Source organism: Daldinia decipiens (genome assembly GCF_022478715.1).
Source record: "Daldinia decipiens strain CBS 113046 unplaced genomic scaffold F4813scaffold_28, whole genome shotgun sequence".
Lineage (NCBI taxonomy): Eukaryota > Fungi > Ascomycota > Sordariomycetes > Xylariales > Hypoxylaceae > Daldinia > Daldinia decipiens.
In genome coordinates this window covers 256,353-276,671 of record NW_026054571.1, presented here as the reverse complement: position 1 = coordinate 276,671, position 20,319 = coordinate 256,353, and the positions used below count along the sequence as shown (strand labels likewise).

The 20,319-nt window shown below is 47.9% G+C and overlaps 4 protein-coding genes across 4 annotated transcripts; 1 reads left to right on the top strand and 3 right to left on the bottom strand.

Annotated features, from left to right (window-relative positions):
• Positions 1-1,351: 1,351 nt before the first annotated feature.
• Positions 1,352-5,594, bottom strand: F4813DRAFT_366780 (uncharacterized protein). The gene has a single exon (XM_049244078.1). The coding sequence runs from the start codon at positions 4,858-4,860 to the stop codon at positions 1,774-1,776; it is 3,087 nt and encodes a 1,028-aa protein (XP_049097616.1). The 5' UTR covers positions 4,861-5,594; the 3' UTR covers positions 1,352-1,773.
• Positions 5,595-6,191: 597 nt separating this feature from the next.
• Positions 6,192-10,439, bottom strand: F4813DRAFT_366779 (transcription factor CTF1). Its single transcript, XM_049244077.1, has 4 exons — positions 9,378-10,439; positions 8,925-9,157; positions 8,269-8,795; positions 6,192-8,220 (listed from the first exon to the last, which is right to left on the bottom strand). Exons 1-4 carry the CDS (start codon positions 9,695-9,697, stop codon positions 6,604-6,606), a joined length of 2,697 nt encoding a protein of 898 aa, XP_049097615.1. The 5' UTR covers positions 9,698-10,439; the 3' UTR covers positions 6,192-6,603.
• Positions 10,440-14,786: 4,347 nt separating this feature from the next.
• On the bottom strand, positions 14,787-16,894 carry F4813DRAFT_157585 (uncharacterized protein). Its single transcript, XM_049239038.1, has 4 exons — positions 16,762-16,894; positions 16,378-16,701; positions 16,137-16,309; positions 14,787-16,088 (listed from the first exon to the last, which is right to left on the bottom strand). The coding sequence occupies exons 1-4, from the start codon at positions 16,795-16,797 to the stop codon at positions 15,065-15,067; spliced, it is 1,557 nt and encodes a 518-aa protein (XP_049097614.1). The 5' UTR covers positions 16,798-16,894; the 3' UTR covers positions 14,787-15,064.
• A 278-nt stretch (positions 16,895-17,172) lies between these two features.
• Positions 17,173-20,203, top strand: F4813DRAFT_157563 (U3 small nucleolar RNA-associated protein). Its single transcript, XM_049239037.1, has 3 exons — positions 17,173-17,408; positions 17,471-17,498; positions 17,555-20,203. Exons 1-3 carry the CDS (start codon positions 17,232-17,234, stop codon positions 20,077-20,079), a joined length of 2,730 nt encoding a protein of 909 aa, XP_049097613.1. The 5' UTR covers positions 17,173-17,231; the 3' UTR covers positions 20,080-20,203.
• The last annotated feature ends 116 nt before the right edge of the window (positions 20,204-20,319 follow it).

The following is a 20,319-nucleotide window of genomic DNA, read 5'->3' as shown; positions in this document are numbered from 1 at the left end:
TACTTATCACCAAGCCATCGAATGCGCAGGCCCGACCCGATAACGGAATCTGCAACCGTCCGGCCCCCAGCACTTCGATCCCCACGGGCAGCCTATCCCCGGGCCGAGAAGCGAAACCGAAGTGGAGGCGAGATCGTTTATCAACCCGAAGCTGGCCATGAGCGGTAGGCTGTCGAGCAAAATCTCCCCACAATACCGCAATCGCGTGGCAGCTTGCCGTAGGACGGCTTGGGCTTGGGCTTTGCCGTGGCAAAACGGCACGGTCCGCTACAGACGAGTCTCGATGCATCGCACATACCCTACAAATGTATACGGCCGCTTCGCGCGGTACAAGATATAGGGCGTTGGTTGTTGTTGCTGTTGCTGTTGCATTGACGTTCGGGGTTGTCATACGGACGAACCAGGTCAGGTTCTAGGGGGGCGAGACGTGGAACTTGGGCACAAGGCAAATGACAAGATTATCATCATCGCATTACACTAGATGGACGCATGTTACTTGTCTTGTCGAGGGATCCCTTCCTGAGCAGACCAAGCCAGAACCGTCCGAAGTCTTGTAGTCGGTCAGTCGAACGTTGCCTTCAACAAGCTACGCCATGTTGAAGACAAGTTACCTACCTACCTAGATAAGGTACCTATAGACACATCAGTAGACGTCCCCAGACACCCCAGTCCACCCCCCCCCCCCCCCCCCCGAACTTCCGCAGTAGCCAATACCCGGAGAATCCATCGCGCTTTACGAAGACCACGCAGCCCATCTCCCCAGTCCTAGGCCCACGCCAAGTCCGAGCCGGTCTAGAATGTCTTAGTCCAAACCGCCCAACAGTACCCGAATCGCTTAAAAAAAAAAGGCGGCCCAGATCCCTCGTGCGAGAGCAACTCGAGAAGCATATGCAAGTAGCCAGGAAGCGTAGGGCCGCCCGCCGCAATGTCACAGGGCGGTACTCGCAAAGTATTTCCCCTAGCCCCGTACCGCGTCGTACGCCCGGTCGAAGAAGGTCATTCCTAGCTTCGAGATTTCTCGACGTGGGCACGACAGGTAGGCAAATATGACGGCGGCGTGGGTGGGATGTTATTAGGGGGTGCTTTGGGGGGTAGGTAACCTTAGGAATGCATTATTAATGCTAAGTATTTGCCCTACGTGTAATAGAGATGAAAAGCTGTCTTAATTAGTAAGTCTAGGTTTAACTAATTGGTAATCTGATCCGTAAATGGCGATGGAACCTACACTGGTTAGTAGTTGAGCCTCACATCAGGGTTTCGCTCAAGCCCGTAAGATATTGAGACATGAGCTGCACTTCTGCTTGTTCTATGGAAAAAGTAATATCATCACGATATAAATAAACCTCACGTATATAGGCAGTCAAAATATTCAATATGGATGTAGTATTTACTTGCTTTTACGCATTTAAAGTGCTGTCTGTAAACGGACGAATGTCCTAACACTCTTACGAGTGCTAAATGATTGTCGAGAAAAGAGGGGGTATTGGTTCAGCAATGGATAAATGCTTGATAACAAAATGAAACTTATATGTGTGTATGAATACCTATGCACAGCAGTGGCGGCCCGAACCGCAGGGCCGCCTGCTCACAAGAACCGTTGAACACCGGCCTGGAATGCTAACCGAACCGAATCCTCATTCCCGGGTTTATTCTCACGGAATATTCCTATTCCTCTCCTGTTCCCCTTCCCCAGAGCAATTCCAACTCCCTAATTTACTCCCCTAACGCAACTCCTTTTGAGATCAAAGTACGTTACGGGTCGTAGAGATATCCCTAGTGCTTCCTGAACAACCGTTTAGTACCCCCGACTTTGCCCATCTCGCCGAACTTCGTGTCTATTCGTTGCTCTGGAGGCGGTATGCGATCGTTACTAGCGATGCGGACCTTCTCCTTCACACTCTCGACCCAAGCTCGGCTTTCATCACTCATATCTACGCGTCTCCCTTTCGGACCCGCCAGGCCCAGAGCGCTATCCTCCTCATCCCATTCCATATGCGACGAAGAGCGCGACCTATTTGGTATGTCTGAAGCTGGTGTTTCTGCATCATTTGGAAGACTAGCGAATGGTGTATTAGGGAATTTCAATGGGGCCCCTTCGGAACCCACGCTCCTTCTAGTTTTGCGGATTGCAAGGGGTGAAACCGGAGAACCCATAGAAGAACTCGGTCGGCTTGCTGGACTTGACCCTGTGGCAGGGGGCGCAGTTGGTAGATCCTTGATATCTACCTTCCCTTCGCCTCTAGATCGCGAGCCATGATGCAATGCGTACTCCCGAAGGTATTCGCCCAAGTCAGCCCAGCCGCCACCAATTCGAACCATAACTCTCTCCCCGTTCTCCCCGACACTGCGGACTAGTAGCTTGAGCGGAGGCTCGCCGGTGGATCGCGACAAGTGGTAGACTCTAATTCCTTGGCTGCTTTTTGACCTTGGGCGAGGCTCTCTCGCTGGAGTTAACATGAACGAAGGAGTTCCACTACGAGAGAAGAAGGATGGAGTTTCGCCACGTGAGGATAGTCCCGAGTTGCTTCGACGTGTACCATCCGAGCTTTTGGGTTTAGGCCGTGAGGGGTACTGAAAGTCGGGTGGATTCAGATTGACGCCGGGTGTCCTCTTAAGACGGATCTTAGCCGGGATAGACTGGAGGAGATCGCTAATCTGTTGCTGAAGGTGTTCGTCCTCGCTGAGAGAGCTGAATGTGCTCATACGGCCCGGACTACCGGACTGGCTATCGTATTCAAACGAGCCATCACCATCTATGATTCCAGATGACTCGATAGGGCTCCGGGGTGGAGTGCTACTAACTTGTGGCAAGTGAGCGACCTCAGGAACATCCTTAAAAGTAACAGAGGTAGACCGAGTCTTGTACCGCAAGGGTGGTGAGCTAGGTGGACTCATACCATCACTCGAGAATGGCTCATCAGGGTCCGGTAAACGTGGTAGATCCGGCTCCATTGATCCCTCTCTGAAGGATCCATTATCAGAGTGACCTAGAAAGACGCCCCCGCTAGGGGAACCACGGATGACAGTAGAAGCGACAGACCCCATGCTGCCCTTCCGTTCTTCGAACCGAGCTGGGGGCAAATCGGGCTCTTCTCGTTCCTCATCCACTGCCTCTAGAACCGAAGGCTCCAAGAATTCAAGATCATCGTCATCGAGTAAAGTTGCTCCACCCCCGGTAGTTGCATTGGGCTTGTTGGGTTCCTGGGAATGGCTGCGAATGATGTTGCGATTAACTTCACCTAGCACAGGACTAGTCTGGCTGCTCCCTGCTCCCTGCCTATTTTTAAATTTATCTTGTGCCTGACCCCGAGGTTGTCTGCCCAGAGGAAAACGTGCAGTATTGGGCAGCGCACCGGTCGACTTGGCCGTTGCGATCTTTGGAGGCCGTCTGTCGTGAGGACCGTCGTAACTGAAGCTCTGCCCCCTGACAATACTTCCCGAGTCGATATCACGCCGAGATGCTACATGTCTTGATGGATCAAAGGTTTGTGAAGCCGACCTCCGGATGATTTTACTTCGTTCCTCGGTCAAGAGTCTCACCCCACCGTCCTTTCGGGAAGAAATCGTAGATCTTCTTCTCGATGGCTCGGGGTTGGGTAAGCTCGGCCTTCGTCCAGGCCTAATTGCCGGAGAGGGATCAAACGGCATCGGAGGCGAGGCAAACTGACTGACATCAGATTCCTCTAGCCTAGTTGGACTTGGGCCATGGACTTTGATCTTCGGTCGGGGAGTTTCCGGCCCCATACGAGACCCGTGCGCTGGAGATCCTTTAAATGAGCCAGGTGCCTCGTTCTCCCGAACTTTTCGTTCAGCAGTTGTTTCCCATGAAGCATAATCTTTTTCAATTGTTTCCATGCGGTCCAGCCACTCATCCGGTAAGGTATCTGTTGATCCTTCTAGAGAATCAAGCATGGAGTCTAGGACTTGGCCTGGTTTCATTATCTTTTTTTGTATGACGCCCTTTATAATCTCAAACTCGTTTCTAGAAAGTCGCCGGGGCTTCTTTTTTAAGTTATCGTGCCCGGTCGAACTTGGAGGACCCGACTCGGCCGACTCGATGGCGCTCCAGCCAGAACGCAATGCCATCTTAGCATCCGCCATCATAAAATGCAACGACGGCACTTTCCGCAGGACGACAAACCGCACGGCCCACATGTTCAACAGTCTTGATAGTCTGGATAGGCAAGGCAAGGCCTGTATGGTGATTGCGGTAACAACCGCAGTCAAATCTTCCATCTTCGAGAACATGAGAGTGGACGTGAGAGAGCGGTCGCCTTCGAACAGAGGAGTGCCAGGTCGTGAAAGCGGCATGATATGATTATGTAAAACTTGATTCTTAATCTCCTCCAGATCTAACTCGTCTAAATCCCGTCGTATCTTTTCGACCCGTTTCTCGTATCGGTCTACATCGGCGGCAGGTAGACTACCGAGGTAACCTCCGTCAAAAAGCAAGCCAGATTCCGCCAACTCGTCGTTGGAATCATCTCCTGGCGTCTTCGGGTCGGACGGGTCTTGTCTCTTACCAGACGGCATCTTAAAACCGGCGGAAGAGCTGTCATTAGGCCAAGGCCAGCTAGAGAGCTCATCGTACCACTCGCGTATCTTCTGGGAGGCAGTCGCGGTTCTCATCGCAAAGGCTTGCTCGGATGCCGAGGCTCTGTCCATACATTGTTTTAAAGCTCCTGTGGGAGACTGAAGGGCATCGACTGCCGCGAGGGGTGTAAGCTGGGAAAGCAAGTCATCATTGGGACGAAGCGAATTGTGGGTTGGCGACTGGGACTGCGACTGGGAGCTCGAGCGAAAGTGTCGTCGAACGGCGCCCCGTGAGCCGGAAGGCGTAAATACTCGCTGGTCAGCCATGTCTAATTGCTGTGGGTTAGTATCCGGGATTCTGTGCGCGGTACAACTTTTCGAACCGGCATTTCCAGCTCAAATATGACCTGTCGATACGGATAGGCGTAGATGCGGAAAAGTTAAATTCGGTCCTCCATGACGGGGGAAGCTGGTAATTGAGTTTGTCGTCTGTAAACTTTCATCTCCTTCTTCCTCCAGAGTTTTACAGCTAAAGACCTTGTTCGTCTTGCCGCCTTCCCACAGGTTCCTGTTGGTAACACGAAGTAGGGGAAACGCCTGGACCGGTCACTGCGATTCCAGAGAGCCGGCAGGTTTTCGAAAGGGAAGTCTCAGCTTCTTCGGCTGCCCGCAGGAAATATCAAGCAACGTAGCTAAGGTGGATTGGTCTCAGAGATAGACTTAAGTTGGGCCGATAGCTATTGGTGATATGCGCGACAGGTGGGTATGCGACGTGTTCAAAGGAGCGGCGGGATTACGCAGTGATGCAGCAATGCACATTTACTTTTAAGTAGTTTAATACAAATAACAAGGAAGTGAAAACAATGACCTAATGGACGATTTAACTAGGTGAAAAGGAAAAGCATAAAAAAAGACAGAAGCGAATGAAAGGAATTGGGCTGTATAATGTAGGACAAAGTTAGGATACAAGAAGCTTGGGAGTTGAATTGCGAAAGAATTACAACTTCGCGGAAGTACAGCGGCAAGGCGGGAAGTAGAGCTCAATGCTAATTGGACGAGTTTCATGTGGGCAACCACATCCAGGTACTTCTTGGCTATCAAATACAAAATGTGGAAACGACGAGCCGCTGGGCAACCATTATTAGCTTCTTTTAGCTTCTTAAGCGCTAAAACTCTCATTAAACTCATTTGAAAAAAGCGACTTGCTTGTTACCTACCCTTGTCTAACTTGAAATGAGGTACGCCGAGACATGTCCCAGATAATTTCCTTATCGAATAGAAGATCACACAGTACGTACGTAGTTAGTATATACCTCTTTACAATATTGATTAGGTACCTACCTACCTACCTACATGGCGAGGCCTTTTTCATAGCCTATTAGGTACCTAATCTAGGTAGGTTAGATATTTACGATTAACTACTTTTCTTCATGTATGTAACTAATAGAAATACGCGTAGTTATACTATTAACCATACTCAACTCTATACATTACTATACATTAGGTATTGTACATATGCACAGAATATCTATGTACGTCAAACTACGCGATACCATCTTGAATATCATACTCGGATCTCGTAGCATTTCGCTGCAGGGAAAAGATGATGTGCAGCAGCTACCTTGTCCATCTAAGAGCCACACCGCAAGCTAGGCCAATTTATTTATAGAAGACATGTCAATATATTCATTCAACTAGTCATTATATCGAATCCTCCTCCAAGTCTATCACGAGTGAACTCACTCTTCCTCCACTCCCATCAATTCTATACTCATCACGGGTATAGAAACCGAAAAAAAAAAAAAAAAAAAAAACAACGAGGAACAGTAAACCCTCACTATATACAGCTCTCCTAAAAACCAGGTAGAAATTTTGACCCCCCACGTACCTGTCCAACGCCCGTTCCATGGAATTACCTATGCATGTCCATATCTACCTATATAGCAAGACGATATGTAGAAATCCCGTAACGCCAATAACTCAACGAGTGAGTTACCTAAAGCAAGCCTTTCGCCGTCCGTCACCACGACTCAAGGTGTCAAATATTCATCGCGTTCGTTAGCTACGTCCTTATGAAACGACGCCTTGCACGGCACTCTCGAAGCCGAGGTTGAAATTTGCCGAGCCGTCGATATCGCTCATCGTGACTAGGCCGGCGCCCATTGCACCGCCTGCCCGCGTATTGCCCATGCCTTCGCCGGGGAACTGTAGCCACTGGTCGAAGTCGATGTTAGTGCCCGTAAGCGCGTTCCAGTCGAATTCGTCGTGGTTGTCCAAGCTGTCGAAATCCATTTCTATGTCCATAGTCGCAGCGTGTCCATCCGAGGATCCGCTCGCGCTGGGTGTGAGCACGTCCTTCTCGGTATGTGGGGGCGAGTGGACTGCGGTGGTGATCAGATCTGTAGGTGGCACGAACGGTTGAGGCGCAGGTTTCGTGAATAGACTAGCCTCCTGCGCCGTCGCATATGGTGCGTTTTCTGGTGGAGGCGTGGTCATATTCTCGATTACCGACGCGGTAGCCGGAGTAGTGAATTGCGCCAAGGGTGTCTTAACATTGGTAGTCCCCATAACACCGTTTGCGTAGGCTTGATTCTGCGCTACTTGCAAATCAATAGCTGCCTTTCGTAACGCGGCATCCAGAAACGCGACTGCATAGTCCGCGGCTGAATAAATGTCGCGTAGCTTTTCCATAACCTTCATACACTGCTTGAAACCTCGCATGGCAACATCGCGAGGTTGTGGTAGCGGATTCTTCATTTCTAACAAGTGAATGATCATAGCAGGAAGAATCACAGTGACACCGGTAGTCGGAAGATACTTCTCAAGCCGCAGGGTATGCAGATCGGTAACCATGCGCGTGATTTGAGCTGCAGCTTCGCGAACCCTAGTCCGGGAGATCTCTTGAACTTGAGCTGACGTCTGGGGTGCATGCGTCGGGGAAGACGGGAGGAACTGTGGTCGGTGAAGAGCCGATATCGTCGTATAATACACCATGTGTAAGAGGTTACGCTGTACAGCGACCGTTGCGCGACCGTTCTTCAGGTCTAACGCTGATAGGGGTCTATACTGGCAGCAGACCGGAAGTGATTGTACCCACGCGATGAGCTCCAAGTCACATGAATTAACACCCTCCACATTGTCAAGCTGCTTGTTAGGGAATAACATCATCGTGCTGTTGGTGGTGTTCTCTGCCCTCGACTTGTCCCTGATAAGAACAGAGTACTGTGCTTTCAACATATGGCTAATACAAAGACAGAGCTTTGCTTTCGCAATGCACATCAAGGCGAGTTCTCGTTGCATCATAACATCACGCAGTAGCGTACACTCGGGACCGATGATTTGAACTTCGTCGGCGAGCGGCTCGATCTCGAAGTCGTGTTCATCTAACATCGGAACGTCGAAGTCTTCATCCTTTATCCGTGTCGGTCGTCGCATACCGAGGGCAATCAACCTATCTCGCATAAAACACGACCACCATATTCTTTTCCATAATTTCTGTTTCCTTGGTGTCATGTTAGTGTTAGCCGGGTTTCGATGCAGACCGATAGTGTGTGCTAGCGAGATTGCAACTCCCATCCAATGCCATGTGTCCTTTTGGTCGTCCGGCGTCTCATACCAATATGTCATTAGTAAAAGTCCCTGCACGAGGATGAGACGATCGCTCTCGTAATCGAAGTCGTATAGAAGCTGGATATGTTAATAAATGTATAGATGATCATGAATAATAAGTCTTACCCTAGCTTTGTAGAAGAACTCTCTCCGAGCAGCCTTCCTACTAGTATAGCCCGCATCCTTCAGATACTTCACATCAACAAAGGCAGTTGCTGCGAACATGGCAGACTGGTACAGGAACAAGCTGATCTGGCCATATAGACCGTCTCGAGCATTGATCATACCCAGAAAATCATGCAGCTCCACGAGAGGCATGAAGGGATGAACATACTCGACGTATGAGGCAAGCAAAGCATTCTGAAGACTAAGGCTGGGGAGTGTGAGAGCCCCCTTAGTGTGAAGGTAGGTCACATCTTCAGGGGCTATCTTGGCCGGAAGAGGCCGGATGAAGGCAGGCAATTGCGAGGACGCATCGGGCTCCTCGAGGGAGCTGAGGAACTGTGCGGTCCTTGAGGCCCCCGTACCGGCAGCCGAGCTCGAATTCTGACACGTGTTTGGATTCGGCCAGATACTGGGGTACCTTGATCCAGTATTGCTAGCCTGGAGGGTAGATAGCAATACAGGGTCAGGCCGTAAACCTGATCGTTGATCTAAAGCACATGTTAGTCCTCGTGATCGACTAGAGGGATGCTTACTGCGTCCCACAAGGCTTGACGCCTTGCTGATAGGTTGATGCATATTTGCATGTGAAAATCCGGGGTCCCACAATCATGACTTACATAGCAAATGGGGAACGTGACTCTCCAAGCCACTATCCAAGGTTCCCCCTGAAGTAGTTACATCATTGCTAGACGTTGAAGATTGAGCTGCTTCGCTAGGGGGATGCAACGGAACCGCGGCCGAAGCGATTGCGACCGGATTTGCGGGCTTCGCTCTTAACTGTGCCTCGGCAGCCTGCGGGGCAACGCTGCTATGAGAGGCGGTTGATGAAGTCGAATGAAAAAGGTTCTTTCTGTAGTACACAAAATGACAGGGTTTGTAAGCTTCGCCGCACCAAAGTAGAAAAGTAGAAACGTGGGTTTTGGAGATTTTTTTTTGGAGCTGAAAACAACAAAAAAAAACCAGTATTTGGAGAATGACGCAATTGGGATCGAATAATAAGATACCAATAACATGAATTAAAACATGAATTTGTAAATTCACGAGATAGGGGGTGAAAAATGATAACTCACCTCCTACGACGACTCTCCTGTACGACGCATTCGACGTTGTCCCATCTGCAATTACCGCATGGAGCCCCTTCGACCACATCACACCTGACTTTTCGGCTCCTACAGCTGATGCAGGCCCTCGCCGCTCTCCGCTTAGTGATCTTAGCCGAGCCATTGGGCTCTGAAGTCGACGCAGATCGCTTTTTTGACTGTGAATTCGAGTCTGATGAAGTTTCCTTGTCTTCCGGCACCGGCGAGGGACAGTCGGTCATGGCGATGTTTACCGATTCGTCGGCTTGTTGTTCGGGTGAACGGACCGGGAGTATATTTCCTATCGCCATCTTGTAGAATCCTTTTCCAACGAGACGAAAATTTGTAGTTGTTGCTGGTAACGGGAAATTGTAAAAGAAACTGTTTCCCGAAAGACCCAAGTTATCCTAGATGTCTTAGACAAGTTTCGGTGCAAAAAAGGTACGAAGACGTATTGGAATGTCTAGGTCACGAGGTAAACGGTGTTTGTAAGTATAAGCTGTAAGTCGAATCCAATAGTCGATATTTGCGTCGACGAGACTACGGGGGAGAGGATTCTCTCTCCCGCCTCTGACTTCCACACCGAACGACGACTAGTAGACGAGACTCCAGGATTCTCGACAGCATGAGAAGAAGTTTTAGGGTTTAGGAGTTTTAGAATTAACAAGGAGAAAGAAAGGACGGGTGGATAGGACGGGATTGTGTGGAGGTGGATATTGGTGGGGGGGATTCATGGTATTATGTATGTATATTCCATTGTTACCACGAGAGCTACATAATACCAGATTACCACCGGCCATAAATGAATGCCTCTCTGGGAAAAGTCGCCGCTCCACTAGATTCCCGATGGGGGCTCATAATCGTAACTCGGGGTCTAATATCCTGCATAACAATCCTGGTGAAAACCTAGCTTTGCGATCTCCATAATAAGTGTTCGCGTGCGTCTCCTATCATTGGCTTCGGCAAGGAACGCTTTCGTGAGACTAACGTTAGAAGGATAAAACGGCCTTCTCACATGCCCACATCTGAAGCAATTGGTAAGGCGTAGCCTCGTCATCCTTGTGACCTCTACAATTCCTCTAAACAGCAATAGCCTGGCTCAATAGGAGAAATGTGATTTGTTGACTACCAGACTAAGCAATACCTACATCATAACCCAGTATAATACATTTACGGTACCTAACAGCCAGCTAGCTATGGGCAATCTTACCGTATGGAGTCTGGGGAGTTGATTTCTTTTCCGATTCTTTTCCGTAAAACCCCAGCCTTGGCCTTCAGGATCATGATCGTAAAAAAGCTCCACGCCCACGTCTAATTGGCGTGAGGCAGTCTGTCTTGGAATCTGCGGAGCAGCCAATCACGGATACACACTATAATAATACCAAGTCGCTGGTTCTCTGCAGTTATTGATTGCATCACGTTGCTTGGTTTCCTGGTCTGAAGGCGGCTTAGCTGATCACAACCGCGAGTCAGCTTAACGGAAGAGAGGAAGGTATTTCTATGGAATTGATGTCCATCAAGGTGAGATATCGTTGCTAGCTTTCTACATATTGGGCAATAACATTGGGTAATAGTTAACGAAATGATCAGTACGTTTATGTAAGCGACCTGAATACAGATTTCAACATTAATATAAGTTACCAGGAAAGCTGATCGAGCACTTGCGAGAGTGTAAAGAACAGATCCATAACACATATCACAATCGTAATCGAATTCGAGAAAAGGGATAATATTTATCCAATTGGCATCTGGAAGAGGCACCCCTGTCAATAATGAAGACCTGGGCATGTACGACATAGGAAACAGACACGATCGAAGGCCGTTCGCCCGGCCTACCAATGATCCGTGTGGTCCTAGGGCTATCCGATATAAGACCGTCCGTCATGGAAGATGATTGTGCGCATGCATTCCGTAAGTTTGCAGTATGCAAAATGCAAAATGCAAGCCGCAAGCGCAAATAGGTGTCATTCGAATTGTAACAATATGCAGAACCTGAGCGGTAAATACCGGGATAGTAAGAGACTTTACCTAGCATAGGATTTCAGGGGTATGATCGGTGTCGACCCCGTCACCGTCGCGGTGTACATACATAAGTACCTACATGACACACTAAACTCTTTTGTTCTGTCATCATCGATGCATGCGGCCAACCCTAAGCCATGTGGGCCTTGTGTCCTATGAGATTGTATTCATTAGAAAATGTTAGCATTTAAGCATCCGCCATGCGTCTTTGGCAGATGGGGCTCCAGTTTCGGCTTCAACTAGCGGGAGAAATCGGTCGAATTTCTATAATTTCTAGAAAATAACGAAAATATCCAAATAACCGTCAGCCGTGTTCGGAGACGAATTGGAAATCCGAATAACGGTATTTTTATTTTTTATTTTTTATTTTTTATACTTTATCGCAAATTCCTTTGTAGATTGAGACATGTGTTCTACAATATAAGTAGTTAAAAGACAATATGATGTACTGTAATAAAATGAATGTGGTAGGAATGTGACGTATCAAGGATGAAATTTCTATAAGGTCACGATCTGTCTTTGGATTTGTTGTGACAGGGTGACACAACCAAGCATATGTACCCAGGTACCTAACCAAAAGCCGGAGTTCCAGTACCTTATCGAGGGTAACTTCGTACCTAAAATGTAGCTTCCAATCAAAGACTTAACAGTCGGCATCAAATGTAACTGCGAAAGCGGGTCAAATATCTCCCCAGTGAATTAACACCTGCATCTTAGGGGAAAAGCGGGCTGAAGGGCCACGCGCGGTACAACAATACTATGGTACCTAGGTATGTACCTACGTACTCCGATCCTTCACTGTCACCATTAACCTCACATTACGTAACCCTGCAAGTTCTCCACCTTGGTGCATACTAAGCGGATGCATATCAGGACTAGGTTCTCCGGAGGTCTCCACCGCTCTTACTCAGCCCCACGCCGTTCCGCTTTGTCCTGTCACTAGTCGGACTAAAGGCTTTTTTCTTTCAACATTTTTGACTAGGTATAGCATTGACGGCATAATCTGATACTTGAAAGAATACCAACGAATCTTTACTATATATACACTTGTCATGACAAAGGACAGAGGAAAACTAGGCAACAGATCGAGATCTTATTCCTCTCCACGTGTCCGGTGCCAAGCTCTAGGCCTCCGGGCTAGATCATGGATGTGAGTAATAGCTGTATACTTGGCTACCACATGGTTGATACACCGGTAGACTGGACGGCTTATATAAACGGCTAGCACGATGATCCGGAAAATATAGTAACCTAGTCTCGTCTCGTGTTTAGTCCTTTATGACTATACACGTCTAGTCTATCCGCTAGCAGCTTTGGAATCCCTGTTCCAGGTATTATTTAACAATACTAACCATATATTTTTAAATGCGAAGAAGGCCGTGGGCGATAGGAACTCTCCAACTCTCCAACTTCATGTGATCCTTTGTTAAGAGAGGTTGAATATAGTTATGCTAATCCTTAGCTACCTATCTAAGTTAGAATTTGCCCGTAGTTATAGTGTTTTCATCTCTATACTCTTGTGATCCTCTCCTCAAACCAAAACTATAATCGGCCAAGACCCAGCGATCGGAGCAATTGCCATTTCATCTTAGGAGCACATCAAAATCATGGGGTGATCTACAGTAGCTGTCTAAGGTTAGATTACTCCGCATCGCATGGCGATGGGGTTGAAGCTAATCCCAAGAACGCTCTAGTCGAGCTCACGTCTTCATTTGCCAACATCCAAGGGTCTGGGTTCGTTGGCCTGGACTCTGGGGCCCCGCAAGATTCATGTGAAAGTCACCCTCTCGCCCGATCCAATAACTAGTTACGTATATATGCTCAAGACTCTTCAAAGCATGCTTATCGCTTGTCCAAGAAATTGGCAGATTATTATATCTACAATTGAATTCTTATCCTTCCCAGAATTGTCATGATACCAAAGGATGCCTTAAATTGGTATCCCGCATATAATCCTTCTCAGCACGATCCAAACATCCAGGAAATCACACCACCTCCCGCTGGATTGCAATAGTCTTTGGAGCATCTAGACCTTGAAAACTTTGCTTTGTTGTCTTAGAAGCAACACATCTTCCGTTATATATTTTTAAAATCGGTATTATTGATTTAGTCACTTCTGATCGCCAACAATTGCTCGAAGGTTCAAGGGAAGACTTAGACTAGATATCTATAATTGACCTAACCTAGGCGTTGCTACATAGATTACGTACTAGCAAGCCGCCAGTGCCAACCACAACAACGGCACCAATAAGAACCGAACTTAACCTTTTAATAATCATGCCAAGGCTGGGTTTCTTGCAATTCGCCTCTGAACCGATATGTCACATAAACGCCCAAATCTGGGGAAACACAAGTTGTAACATGTATTATATAGTTATAATTAGAAAAAGAAATCGTGAAGTTGATGTGAAGTTGATGGTGGGGTGAGTTATAGCGGGGTCATTACAAGGTTGATAGACATAAGTAACCTAGAAACTTCATACCTACCATTACGGTTGAATGCGCTCGAGCCCTTAATGAATATCGCTTGCATAATACCAAAGACTTAATGTAATATATACCAACATAAACCAGACTCCGCTATTCCCGAAGAGACCCCGCCGGCGTGTTCTCACAGGCCGAGACTCGGCGCGTTAAGGAAAAAAGCGGAATACCGAGCCATTACCGGGTCCTGCATATCTCCAACCGGGAATAAGCAAGGAAATGACTCAGATCCCTCAGCTGTGATCGACTTTGGTCCGGTTATGCAATGGGGGAAAAGGAGCCGCCACCGGAACAGCCGGAGCTCAGTAATCGCCGTTTCGTTACATCGTCAGGATCGACGTCGCTTTGTGAGATCACCTATGTAGGAGGCGTCCCGCGATCACGAATGAAACCGGCTCGCAAATAAGAGAAGGAATACCGGTAGCTCCAGGCGTAACTATATGGGGCTCGGGCCGCCCGCGGAGACGTTGCAGATGTTCCGGAGAGCCCCTTGGAACGTATAAATATGGGCCGACATCCACTCATCTTCACGTCGGGGTAGGATGCCAGGAAAGGGGGGCAAAAAGCATTGTTTGTTGCTTAGTGGGTTAAGGTAACGGTGTTTGGGCTGCTGCATCTCTCTCCAGTATGAAGCCGTGATATTCCTCGGCCTGGGGCTTGTTTTTCTGTAAATAAATTCTCATCTTCGCATAGGTGGGCACAAGGTTGGAGACAACCTAGTATTTAAATTAATTTTGTTGGGGATTGATCTGCATAAAGCTTGATATCCATCGAAGATGGCTAAAGGGCTTCACGGTACATTATATTTTGCGATGGATTTAGGTGCCGCGGTTATTTGAGATCCATCGTTGCGTAATACCGCACTCTACGAAGTGCTACCGTAGCAGTCCGCTTGGATAAACATCGTATACAATTATGTGCGGAATGACGATAGTGCACCTAGTTCCCGCCTTACCCCTTATAATATAGGTATGGCAACCGCTTAATCAACAAAATGCGTGTTCTTATCTAACCGCCCATATAGTACAGGCGCCACAACATGATCTTAGCCGCGGTTAGAACATCAATGATCATTGAATTCATTGCCGAATTTGGTGCTGGTTATGTACCAGTTGTATGCGTAGCAGATGGGAATCTCAGATTCGCTAGGTGAACCCTACATGGAGGTCTGCTCATTCTTGGTCTTCTTCCTTGCGTATTTCCTTCCACTCTTCCTCGGTAACATGTAACCACTGCGAAACTATAGTAGTGAAAGCCCAAACCTCGCCAGAGATGAGCAGCTTGATCACATCCAGCTGTAGGATATTGAAGATTCCACTCCAAGTCACGCCGCCTCCAATATTCATACCCTCGTAAGGGAGGCCTCTCCTACGTGCAAGCGCCCGTGCAGCAATCGGGAATGCATATATATCAATAGGCAGGAAAAATATGTTTGTAATGAAATTGGCAAGTATGTCTGCTGCAAATGAGCTAGGCAGCTTGGTAAGGGGGTTTACGATATAGCGAGGTGTTTCTTTGGGCTGTTGACGAGAGTCTCCTGGAAGACTCGGTCGTAGCTCCGCTGACCAGACTCCAGTAGGCGGTTCCGTAGATTCGCTGGTATCCACGTCAAAGCTAATCAGCGTGGGATTGACCATCTCAGAGTCTTCTTCGTCGGTCCCGTAATCTTCCCCGCCCCGGCTTGAAAATGTGCTTTGTCGCCTGATTGAGCCGACCGGAACTGCTTCACCATTGGATTGGACATCTAGAGCTAGCGAAGTCGCAGCATCAGCTTCTAAGTTCTGAGATCTAGCATCCCTATCAGCTGCTCCCAAAGTCGGCGATTCCGGAACGGCTTGCCTCTGAGTTGCGCTAGTGGAACCCGGACCTCGACTGTTCATATGGAAATTTAAAGGACGTGGTAGACGCCTTCGTATGTATAGCCTACATGTAGCGCATGCCGACTGCCAAAGAAAACCACAAACATAAAATGTAGCGTAAGGTGCCAGGCCCATAATCAACTGACCGACCCACCTAGAGACGCTCGAGATGCTAAATGATTCAAGCGGAGGTGGTGCAACTAATGGAGAAGAGCTAGAGAAGGGTATGAAAAACTTGGGGCCGGGAAGCAGCTGAGATGCGGGTACCAAATCCAAACGTTGCATTGTAAGGAATAGGTGTAAATGAAATCGAACATATTCGATGGCGCCATGAAGCCTAGGAAACATCAGCCTTCATCATGGATAACCAAGGTACCAAACTTACCAAGGGTTTTTGCCTCTGGTCGTAAATGCCTTCATGTACCTGGAAGTCAACCGCAATCCATGCATGACCAGGTGGCACGGATAGCCTGCAAAGCATAACTGTAGAATGGAATGGTTACTGCGTTCCGTCTGTATCATACGAAAGAACGAGACATCTGCGTGTCTTTTATACACCTATTAGAATGTTAGGGGGTATAGAGAAAACTCGCCTTTATAATAGGGGTAGTTATATCTTAACTTACCAGAATACGTCGTCGGATATTGAGAACACCCCAGGTGCCTAATATACCAAGAGTTGTACCAGCTTGATATAGCGTTCGTCCTGTGTCACTCTCATACTCGTGATACTGCCTTGTAATTTCTATGTCGGCTGGGCTAACGCCGTTATTCTCAGGTTCGGCGACTCCTATGACCAGCATTACCTCATTGTGGGCGCGAATAATATCCTTAATGATCCTCTTTGTTCGGAGATTCACAATACGACCCGTCCCGTCGTATTGCTTTTCAGGCTCATGAGGATCTTGCTCTCCTTCCCCTGGAACGACTTCATCGTAAGGAGATCTACCCTATAAATTCATGAGCTCCTCGTCGTGATAATAGGATTGAGATTAGATTTGAGTACATACTAGTGCTAGGGACGTTAAGGGCTCAAGTCGTCCCATTATGAAATGCAGTTCGTTCGGTGCATATGGAGAGGATTTCGTTTTAGATGAATCTGAGATTTAATAAGAAATCTTTTAAGTTTTGAGGAAAGACATGAGATTGGAGTTGATGAAGTTGTGGAATGTTCTTATTGTACCTTAGGTACCTACCTAACTAATGTAATGTTAACATTGGGGAAGCATAGGTTGACTAAGATGTACTACTTAGGTACCTACCTAAGGCTAGTACGTACCTACATGTACAATACAATACAATATGGACCTGCTAGCAGCAGCTACGGTGCTAGGGGCAGATTACCTAAGGTACTTGCAGGTTAGGTACATTAAGAAATTCTTATCGATATCCATCGCCGTCATAAAAAATTCCTGAACATACCACCAGCAAAGAAAGAATAGGCTTTTGCAACTTATTTATATATTTGCGCAGTTCCGAAATGGCGAATAAGGCGCCGTTTAAGACTACCTTCGAGGCCAGTGAAGTAATTCGGCCCATTTTTACAGGTGGCGCTGTCGCATTGGAGAATGGCGCACGAATCCTCGCAACAACCCTTGGTGAGGATGCAGTCTTGACCGACATCAAGACAGGAAAACATATCACAACAGTGGAAGGGGTCAGTGTTTGGTGATTGAGTGGCTATTACTAATTGGATCTACACTGACATCTATCTTATAGGATGGAGAATTAATATCTACCTTAACTTGTAAGTGATGTGAACATCCGTCAAAACCAAGCGCACCATAGCTCATTGTAATACAGTGACTCCTTCGGGGTCCCACCTCATCATATGCTCCCGTTCGTTATCCATGCGGATATATGCCCTAAAGTCCTCAAGAGACTCGATAGAACCTCAATTGGTACGAACGCTCAAACCTCACGCGACTCCCGTCGTTGTTCTCGCCGTCGATAGAACTAGCACCCTCTTAGCAACTGGAGGAACCGATGGTTCTATTAAAGTCTGGGATATAAATGGCGGTTATGTCACACATACTTTTCGAGGGCCGAGCGTGCTTGTATCTGCCCTTTACTTTTTCGAATTTGCCGCAGGCTCGCCAAGCGCCCCGGAAAACGACACAAAGGAAAGGGGAGGAAAGGGAAAACCAAAAGGTGTAACTGAAGATGATAGAAATGACACGAGTTCCACGGCGAAATTCCGACTGGCCTCGGGAAGTCAAGATGGAAAAGTCCGTATATGGGATTTACATAAGAGGAGTGTTGTAGCGAACCTCGACTCGCACGTTTCGGATGTCCAAGGCCTGGATTATTCTCCCTCTCAAAACGTGCTGGTGACTGCCGGTAGAGACAAAACGATCAGATGGTGGGATACAAAGTCTTGGAAAGTGCGGAGGGTCGTTCCATGTTTCGAACTCGTCGAGGCAGCTGGTTTTATTGGGGATGGCCAACTCACCTATACTGCTGGGTCGAACGGGTGCTTACGCTTTTGGGACACAGAAACCGGTCGTGAACTCACAAAAGAACAAGCGCCCAAGTCCGAGGTTGAAGCTTTTGTAGGAGCTGTTTATAGGCCAGAGTTCCCATTCGTAGTCTGTGTCCAGGTCGATCACACTCTATCTCTATATGATATTCCCTCCGATGTCCACAAGCAATCTCAACTCCCGCCTCCGGAACCGGTTCGTCGAATTTCAGGCACCCACGACGATATCATAGACTTACGGTATCTACTTCGGGACCATTCTGCAATGGCTTTGGCAACGAACTCCGAAGACATCCGGATAGTTTCAGTAACTGGGCCAAGGCCTGGGTCAAAAGCTATAGTGTCTTCTGAGTATTTTGGGCAGGATATTGCCCTTCTTAAGGGTCATGAAGACATCATCATATCGCTTGATGCTGACTGGTCTGGACACTGGGTCGCTACGGGCGCTAAAGATAACACCGCGAAGCTGTGGCGAGTAGACCCGGCTAATAATTCTTATATCTGCTGGGCAACATTTCCAGGACATGCCGAATCTGTCGGGGCCGTGGCATTACCTCGAAGTCGACCGGTAGAAGGTTCAAAGGCATATGCTGACCCATTAAGTCACCCACCTTCGTTCCTAATCACGGGATCGTCGGATCAAACTATAAAACGCTGGGAGGTACCTAAAGAGCCCCAACAGGGCGCAAAAACGACCATTAGAGCTGCTTATACACGAAAGGCTCACGACAAGGATATCAATGCTATCGACATGAATCATGCATCACGCTTATTTGCCTCGGCCTCCCAGGACAAAACCGTGAAAGTATGGTCAATAGAAGAGGGAGAAGTGCAAGGCATCCTCCGAGGCCATCGGCGAGGTGTTTGGTCTGTCAGTTTCGCCCCCCCTAGCACACCCATGCTCCAGGGCGAGCAAGGATCAGTTGCTGGGAAAGGTGTAATACTCACGGGAAGTGGTGATAAGACTGTCAAACTCTGGAATCTTACAGATTATACATGCTTGAGAACATTCGAGGGGCATTCGAATACGGTCCTCAAAGTAGTATGGCTTAACATCCCTCCAAACGAAGAACGTAGTAAAAAGCCTATACTATGCGCCAGTGCTGGAGGAGACGGGTTGGTGAAAGTATGGGACGTCAATAACGGCGAGAACGAATGCACATTGGATAACCATGAGGATCGAGTCTGGGCTCTCGCGGTGCATCCCGAGTCGAATATGATTGTCTCCGGTAGCGGTGACTCAACTGTAACGTTTTGGAAGGATACTTCGAGCGAGACGCAGACTGCTTCCAATGAAGCAGCTCTGAAGCGTATTGAGCAAGAACAGGAACTTGAAAATTACGAATACGTGGGAGCCTACCGCGAGGCAATCACGATGGCGCTTCAACTCAACCACCCTCGTAAGCTTCAGAGCCTTTTCGAACGAGTAGTTAATTCGAAGACGGCGGATCCCGAGAGTCTTTCAGGCCTAAAGGCAGTCGACGAAGTGCTAGCGTCTCTTTCAGACGACCAGCTATTCTTGCTTCTGCTAAGGCTGAGAGACTGGAATACCAACGCTCGGACAGCACCGATGACCCAGCGAATTCTCTGGGCGCTCATAAAGAGTTACCCAGCGTCGCGCTTCTCCAATTTATCCATTAAAGGAGCCCGGGGCCAGAAGAGTGTGAAGGAGGTCCTGAACGCGCTCAAGGTCTATACCGAGAGACATTATAAACGTATGGAAGAGCTGGTTGAGGAGAGCTATCTGGTGGAATATACCCTGCAGGAAATGGATAGTCTCGCGCCCAGCTTAAATAGCATGAAATTGGTGGAGAATGGTAGTGATATGGATGTTGTGATGACATCTTGATTAAATGTAGTTGTTTGAATATACTGTAGCTAGTTGGCATTTCAGGAGTTACCCCGAGACTAGAGTATAGTATATTACAAATTGAAATGGCATCAACCCCCATTCGTAGCACCTGGGATACTGCTTACTCCTTCGATGTAGACCTTTCGAGATTGCTTGAGATGACCTTCATTTTCGCCATGGCCGCTCGCCAAAGTAGTGTGAACTTTTAACTACATGTAATTTAACCTTAGGCTACTA